Raw genomic sequence first — 8913 nt, forward strand, 5'->3', positions numbered from 1 at the left:
GTGGCATGCATCTCATGCCATCTAAAAATTCAGATTCTGGAGAGGAAGCTTCTCTGTTTATAGAATTACCTGATGAAGTACTTGGGCATGATTCTAATTCTAATTCATTATGCCAATTTTCATGTCTGTTATCATGTAGCTAAGTGCTACAGGTAACAGATGCAGTAATTTAAATTCTTAAGAAAAGGTAAGTCCTAGTACTGTAAAAAAAGAAAAGCAAAATTAGAACTGCATTATGCTAAAAATGCTTTTGTTTATGTCTTGTGCCTTGTCAAAAATTCCAGCTATAGCTGTATTTTATTTAATGCTAAATTAAAATGGTTCTAAGGTGTGTGTAATGCTTTGAGAAAATATAGTTTTTTTCTGGCTTGGTCAGAACTGAGACTTAGCAGATAAGGATTTATATACCTGCTCAATCACTAATTTGTTTCAGTCATTAAGGAATGACTGAGTCTGCGGTTACATTGCTTTAAAACAGATATGATTCCCTGCTTAAAGAAAGTCTTAATGACAAAACTCATTTAACATCCTTGAAACCTGTCAATTCTGTGACAATGCATAACAGGTATCTTGAAGAAATTAAATAATCCTTCTGCACTGTAATTTTACTTTTTTCTTGACAAAGAAATCTGATAGCTGTTTCTGTTATATAGCAACATTCAAAGTTAGTTAGCAGTAAGTGCTATCACTGACAAAGCTGTCAAGGTCATAGCATCCTGATGAAAAGTGTCTTGTCTTGCTTTTTTGTAGGTATGCTGCAGAAATCACTTTCAGTTGAAGATTTTGTGGATGCCCTTGTTTCAGACTTAGACCATGACTTTGAAACATTTATCATGGACTCATAACAGCAGAACTGAATTATTTTAGGGAAGATTGTGTATGTCTTCATAATTGTGGATAAAATATTGTTGTGACTGTCTTTGCTTTTTGGTGAACACTTTTAGAGTTTGACTGTTCATGTTGGTGGAATGGTAATAAATACTTTCATTGGATCACCTGGTTGAATTTATGACAATGACTGTTTTCCATTGCATAGGAGATTAAGCATGAATCTGGGATTCAAATTCTCTAGCATGGTCTGTTAGAAAATGTTATCTTGTTGGAAGAGAGTAAATGGGAATTGCACTCATCTTTGGGGGTGACTGGAGAGGTTTGAAAGATCTTTTGGTACATGCATTGATTCACTATTAGGGTTTACCTCTTAATATTATGGTCCAGAACTGCTCACAAAGGTCTTTCTCACGTGCTTATGGATTTTCTTTAACTTTGTTTAACCATATATTTTGTAGGAGTCCTGCATTGGTGAAGAGCAAATTGTGTTTGAAACAAAGGGAAAATTAGAAAGAAAGAAACTAGGAGCTGTATTTGATATAGGGAAGAGAAAGATGAGAGAGGTAAATCTGTGGTCCTGCTGGTCTGTAATGGAAAATTTTAGGTGAGAGAGAAAGAGATATGTTGCAACACATAAAAGAGACAAAGGAGTAAAATAGATACCCTACAGATGATCTGGTCCCTGCATGTTTGTTCACAGAGAGTTTCCTTTTAATGATGAATGGACGAGTTTGGGGAGCTGTTTAAAGTACATTTTGGGTGCATTTTGGAAGGGAAACAATTCAGAACAAAATTTTTTTCCAGGATAGGCTGGAGCAGTTTGGTATGGTTGCATATTATATAGCGGATGATGAACAAAGGGAATGTTATCAATGGGTTTTTCTTCTTCCCTCTAAATAAATTATGAAATGGTATTTGAAGGTGTTTTCAGGGGAAAAAAACCCAACCACTAAACAAACAAAAAAACCTTCCAAAAAACTAAAAAAACACAAACAAAAAAAAAAACCACAAAAAAAACCTGGTGATTTTTTTTCTGTAGGAGTGGCCTTGTGTAGAGGTCCTCTGTAAGTTGTTAGAAAACATATTTTAAGTGTTCTGCTCAGTGGAAATACTGTGAAAGAAGCAAGAGAGGAAGAAAACCAAAGCTGAGAGATGTGGACAAATAACAGAGAGAAGCAAGTAAAGATAAAAGAACTCAGCCAGAAAAAGTGGGTGTTCAGGAAGGGATAAATAAGCATGAGAGATGATGGGATTATTTACCTTCTTTTTAGCAGAATCTGTGCAAAAGGGTATTGTTTGATATTTTACCCTATTTTTCTTCACTGCCATGCTTTTTTGCAAGGTGGAAGTTGCCTTGTTGAGTAGCACTGTCATTCTGGTGGAGCTGGGTTTAGACAATTTTAGATGCTTTGGTTAAACCGTAGTGCATTTTCAGACTTGTACCACAGCTAGGCTTATTTCTTGTACCACTCACTGATTCCTCTGTGTGTCTGCAGTTGGTCCCTGAGAGGAAAGAATTAATGGTTTTGCTTAGCAAACTAGGTGGGCATTTTGCTGCAAGTAAAGTCATTAAAAAACCCACCAAGTAAATGTCAGTTTAGGTGTGAGTAAAACCACATTGTGAAGACGGGAAGGCCTGTAAAGTATACAATAGCTGATGAATGTAAATTTAAGAATCCATAGTGGGGTATTTAATGGAAGTGTATTTCAAAGGGAATTCAAGGGTGTTGCTAAGGGAGCCTCTCATTGTTTGTTGCCTGGGTTTTGTACTGGAACAAACTAGCGATTATGTTTATCTGGAGCTGGCACATGTTGAAAGATTCATTGTGACAAAAAGAACTGAGCAAACGGAAATCCTCGTGCTGACATGGCTCTGGAAGCGCTGCGGTAAAGAAAATAAAGCATCATAATTGGCGGAATAAGCAGAGCATTTACAATTACGAGGTTGCCCCTGCATTTTAATTTGAAAGAAATTCAAGTGATATTGGATTTAGCGTATAGATACTCTTTCAAACTATATGGAGTAGTCACATTGCTTTATGCTCATGGCTGCTCTTACTTCCTTAATTCACATCTCATTTAATCCTTCTACAAAGAACAGTCTTTTCAAGGTTTTATCAGAGTGGCATTAGACAATATCTTCCTAATATGAAATCAGATATCAACAAAGAAAGGAAGAAATCTTGCCTTTTGTCAGAGCATGGTGGCTTGCAGCTTATTGCTGAGATTTATAACTCGTGAGATGTCTAACAAAGATGAGAGCTGGTAGAAAAATAAATACATCTCAGAATGACAGCTTCAGGTTCTTTTATGAAGAAGCTCTGTTGACTTCACTGATTTTTTTAATGAAATAACCTTTGAGGATTGAACAGTAGACATGATTAAGCCCCTAGGGAACATATTATATACCACCACCATGAGGCTTACTACAGAAGGGGAAATATTATTCTAAATTTTTTCTCTTTTTTTGATAGTTTCTAAAAATGCTTCCAGCTGTTCAAATGTCTGATGCTTTTTCCTTTTTTTTTCTCCCCTGCTTTTCAAGAGACTTTTATTTTCCAGCAAATAATGTGTATTCTCAGTAACACAAGACCTCTCTTGTGACCAGCAGTGTAGCTCTTCATAAATGTAAAAACCACTGTAATCCTTTTCCAGCATTCCATGCTTTCCCACTGGGGCTGCTGAACCAGCTATCCAAAAGTTTGCTTTATAATACTGTAACTCAGCATCATGCTTTTAATCTGAAATTTTACAATGTTTTGGATTTTAGCTGCTATGGAAAATAAGTAGTGAACATCTTCAGAAGAAATTATACCCTTATGCAATCCTGAAATAATAACGCATAATTATAACACATCAGAAGAGCACAGGTGGATTACATTTGAAAGTCTGAGGTGTGAACTTTGCTGCTTTTGTTTTTTTTTTTAATGTTTGATGTGATTATTTTTCTGATTCACTTAGGATAGACTGCAGTATTGTGTAATAATTGCTTTCAGATGACATAAATACAGCGGGTGCTGGATGAAGTTCTCTAAACCCTGAAGAAGATAACAGGAGGAAAAGGAAACAGTTAAGAAGTCAGGGAAGAGAAGGGAAATCAGACAGAGAAGAATTGAATATAGATTAGAAACCCACCCATGGTAATGGGTTGATACAGAAGCAAAAATACCTTCCTGAATTAAAAGCTTGGGCAGAGAAAAAGAGAGCTTTCTTTGCACAGCAGTAAGTCTGAAATGGAAATTACAGCACTGCCAGTAACAGAAAAGGCAGAGGTGTTAAAAAATACTTCTGCTTTGTGTGTCACTGGAATGCCAGATGGAAGAATGCATATCATATGCTGATAAAAGCTTTTCTGCAGATGTTAAATAGCTGCTTGTACAGCAAGTCAGAATCTAAATCATTGTGTAAAAATAAAAAAATTAATTTCTGTCAAAGTAAGAGACTTTACTATTATAGATGGCATTAAGATGGAAATGAAGAGATTATTGTAATAATATTTTTTTTTATATTAAAGCAATATTGTTGGCTTAGAAAATATGCATCTTAGTCTATCAGAGGAATTAATGTAATGATGATACAGAAGCATAAATTTGAAAGATTGAACATTGATCTGAAAATAAGTGTTTAACAAGAGCTGGTAGCTAAAATTAGACAAAGTTGCACCTGATTTCTAGTTTATATATTGGCAGCAGGGACAACATATGAGAAGAGCTGGGGTTGACTGATCAGCACCAGAAATGTACATCAGAACTGGACTGTTTTCTGAAAAGCCTGCCCTAATTCAGAGAAGCTCTGTAGCCTACACCAGGGCAGAGCCACCTTTTGTGGTCCAACAAGCTGTGAGTGAGCAGAGTGTCTTTAGAAGGAGGTTTTTCCACAAGGGTAGCAAGTCCATGCTTGCTGGATAACTGTCCTACTGGCGCCTTCCCCTTGTCTTCCATGGAGAGCTGGAAAAGCAGTGCCAACCAAAGCACCTCCTCTGCCTGCTGTGAAGTGGGAGACACTGTGTGTCTGCTATTTCATATTGCTTCTGGGCAAAGTATTGGAGATTTTGTGTTCTCAGAGTCAGGGATTTATCTGTGTGCTCTGATGAACAAGTTCAGATTGGCACTTTGCCCCAGCAGGTTTGCATTGTACCAAAAGGAGAATATTTCATTAAAATTAGAAAGAATTCAAGAGTTAAAGAACTTGAGAATTGAAGATGCACAATAGCAGAAGGCAAGCGCATGGTTTTCCATGGGAGAAGGACCGTGGGAGAGCAGCTAGTGTGCTTGGGGAGGAGAGGGAAGGAGATAAAAGATAAGGAAGTATAAATCAGCACCAGTAGGGCTGTCTGTCGGTGCTTCTGATCTTCCCTGGGCTGAGATTTGTTTATTTTCAAGTCCACTGCGGCCGCTCCTCAACAGCTGGCATGTGGAGCTGCAGGGGTGTAGGAAATCATTACGACTTCTTGTTTGGAGGTGGTATCCAGAAAACTTCTTGTAGACAAACTACTAAAACCAGAAGCAAAGTGGTGATACAGATCTGACAGGATGACTGGTTGGTGCTCTGCTGCTGTGTAGATTAAAAATCACAGAGGGAAGGGAGTGGGATGCCTCTTGCTGGCAGTTGCCAAAAAGCCAGTAAGTGGCTGAAACTCGCCATTCTGGCAGCATTCTTTATGAGAAGAAACAGACATCTTCAAAATGGAGTATATCCTACCAGTCTAAGGATGGGGTTGAACCAGCTCTTTTATGTGCCTTTTGTTGCTCCAGTAACTAGAGAGAGAGAGTACAGATGGCTGGAATAGAAGTGTCAGGAACCCTGGTTTCTGTTCAGAACACCTCAAAGCACTGGACTTTTTTTTTTTTTAATGTCACAATTTTTCAATTGTCAGATGCCACCATTTTTTACTTTAGCTGCCTGTCATACATGACCGAGTTCACTGTTCATTAACAGCATCACGTAGTACAATACCAGAATAGCCACAGAAGATGCTCTTAATTAATCTTCAGGACATCTTGGGTTCTGTGAAGTGCCTTTTGGTCCTTGTCCCTCTGACTTCTTATGATCCTTTCACTTCACTCCTTAGGCACCTCTAGATGCCCCCATCTCCACCTGCTCTTACAGCTGCACTGGGACATGACCTAGATGGTAGGAGGAGGCGAGGGATGCTTTGGGCTGTGACTGACCCATGGGTTGTGATCATGTCAGAATAAAAGCAAAATGGCAGCATGGCAGGTTCTTCCCACCCTGTCCACAGCTGCTGCTGCCCGTTCAGTCTGGAGACTGTATCGTGCTCTAGCAGCATTTCTCATCTGCCTTCCCTGTGCTGTGGGAAGGCTGGACCTTGGAGAAATGCCCTGAATGTGACCCACTAAGAAGGTGAAGCGTTGCCAAGCTGAGCCAAGTTGGGATGGATGAGTCCCTTTAGGTTGCAGGCCACAGGACAGCAGCTCTCAATACACTGCAAGCAGCTGCTCCTCATGAATAATTTGTCAGGTAGGTGTTTGAAAATGCTTGTCTCTTGGTCAGAAGCCAGTGTTTGGCTGATGTTTGCAGTGGCCCTTAAACTCATCAAGCTCCTCTGGCATACTCACAGCAGATTAGCAGGGCAGTTGTTCAAAATAACCTGTTCATTAATGGTGCTCTTCAGAAGTAGCCACAAGGATCAATCACAGCCTACTTTCAGTATTTAAAATACATATGAAATAAAAAACATAAGATCAGAAGGACTTGCTGATTCCACTTAGTGCACTCTCCTACCAGCCCCACTTTTCTTTCTCACAAAGATGGAATCCAATTAACTCACCTTGCAGCTTCCTGCACAGAGACAAATCCTCATCTCACATATCTTTCTGTAGCTCAAATGAAGTTATTAAAGACTTGTGTTATTTATACCTGTTGAATGTTTTTCCCCAAGGTCATTTGACAGCATCCCAGCTCCTGGGTTGCTGAGCTGCAGCATCTGCTGTGGGCAGCCACGGGCTGTGTGGAGGCAGCTGAGTGACAGCCTGGAAGCAGAGGGTGTCTTCAGCTTTGGGCAGCTGATAGGGCTGGAGCCCACAAGTGCCTGCATTTCTTCACGTGGATGTTAGAAATGAAAAAGGCATTAAAAGTGCCTTGTATGCCTTGGCTTGCAATACTTCTGACATGCAGATGTGCTCAGTTGTCTGCTATTCACTTCCAAGGAGAATATGGTTGTAACAAAATCATTTTATAAGAGAGCCCTGGGGGAACACAAGCGATAGAGCAGCTTTTATAACATACTAAAACTTCTATAAAACTAATTATATGCGTTATCAAAATGATTCATGCTAGCCAGAGTAAATCCTACTCATTACAAATGAGAGTTGAAGTGACAGTTAATATTTGCACAAATATATTGCCTTTTCTCCCTGTGCTGTCACAGGGAGGTTGAGCAAGGAATTCCCCAAGAACTGGAGGTGCCACTGCAAGAAAGAGGCAGTGCCAGTGGGGCCCGTGGCACCTCAGCTGACGGTGACAAGGTAAGTTCTGATCACACCTGATTCCTCACCATTGTGGCAAATTCTCTTCTTATCTCCTGTGAGTTTATATTGTTGTCTTGCCCTGAAGCCTGCTCAACAAAGTGTCCCTCATGCATGGAGAAGTGCCCTGTGTCTGTTGGTATTGCTCTCGTTGAAACTCTTTAACATTGAAGGTCTTTTGCAAAACGGTGCTGAATTGCTGGCTGTGTTTTCCCTAAGTAGGGATTTAGATAACTTGTTCTACTTAATCAAATTAGCTATCTTTGATTTAATCTGGTGTTTAAGCCAAATTCCTGAGACAAAGAGGTTTTAATAGTCTGTTCAGTTTGTAATCTCTGTTTTCCAAGAAAATCAGCTTTTATTTATTTTTTTTGTTTGTTTCTGACAGGCTCAAATGTACATTAAAAACTGATGTAGGCTGGCTGAGTACAGGGAAATAGCTAATTTGACATTGTTTCTTCCTTTGTGAGCTATCCCATTCCCCAATGCCTTTCCCTCAGTTTGTCAGAAGTGTCTGTCAGCTGGTCTGGCATCTCTGCCTCCCTGGCTACAGCCTGTATTTTTTTTCTTCTTCCCTGATTCATGTTTGTTTCTCATCCCATCTTTCAACTCCAGCTTTTTCTCCTTATTTGAAAAAAAAAAAATTGCAAATTCAAGTGTGTCAGTAAAAGCAACAACCCCCCATTTTTAGAACGCTCTCTGTCTGTGCCAGCTGAGACCTCTGCAGATTCCAGTCACCACACCCTATGGAAAAGGTCACTTCAGAAGTGCAGGACTTGCTGGAGCAAACAGGAGCCTTGAGCTTTGCTCTTCCTTTTCCCTTATTCACCTGGGGTTTTTGGCTGGAGCAGAGAGGCTGTGCACCTCTTATCAACATCTGGACTGGGGAAGGTGACCCTCAGCTCACACTGTGTTCAGCTGGAAGTTTACAGTATTTGAATTACAGTTCCAGGTCTGAGTTCCACACTCAGACCAGTGAGGTGGGATCAGCTAGCAAAGGAGGAGGTAATTAAAGGCCATTACAGCAGGCTGGTCCCAGGGGAGCCATAATGGTCCTGGTGAAGCTGCTCAGGCGGGCACTCAAGTCACAGCTCGGCTGCCTGGCTGAACCCTGGGCTCGGGAAGCTCCTTCTTATGGGTTGGTTTGAACTGAAATGTGTACGGCACAGCTGTGCTCATTCAAAAAGAAATTCACAAAGTTCTAAAGAGGGAATTTATACCTTGCTGTGAGGCCTGCCAATAAAATGTTGAGATTTTTTATTTTGACTGGAAACATGTAAATCACCTGAATACCTTACTTAGACTTAAAAACTGCTTTCAGAAGTGTTCATAGAGAGAGAGTCCAGTGTCACTGTCTTCACACAATCCCAGATGGCATGATACAAATTTACTCTTCTAGGATCTGTTTTGTACAGCCTGCTTTCCATCTAGATTTTCTTCCCCTTTGGCAGTGCTGATGAATATGTGTCACTTTCCCATGGCTTCTACTCCTCAGTGCGCTGCCAGCCATGCCAGCTCTCTGTGTTGTGTGGAATCCCCCTCCTTGTCCTGTTCAGCCTGAGACTTCACTTTTGCTTAATTAAAGCAAAAAAGG

At 40.1% G+C, this 8913-nt stretch overlaps 1 protein-coding gene across 1 annotated transcript in view; it reads left to right on the plus strand.

Annotated features, from left to right (window-relative positions):
- MIPEP (mitochondrial intermediate peptidase) overlaps window positions 1-992 on the plus strand; it is a 64942-nt gene extending 63950 nt beyond the window's left edge. Inside the window, exon 19 of the mRNA XM_021530635.4 lies at window positions 751-992. Within this exon, the coding sequence (XP_021386310.2) occupies window positions 751-845 (95 nt within the window). The 3' untranslated portion in view covers window positions 846-992. The remainder of the gene's footprint in view (window positions 1-750) is intronic.
- Window positions 993-8913: the final 7921 nt, after the last annotated feature.

The sequence above is a fragment of the Lonchura striata genome, chromosome 1 (assembly GCF_050655825.1).
Source record: "Lonchura striata isolate lonStrDom1 chromosome 1, ASM5065582v1, whole genome shotgun sequence".
NCBI classification, from domain to species: Eukaryota; Metazoa; Chordata; class Aves; order Passeriformes; family Estrildidae; genus Lonchura; species Lonchura striata.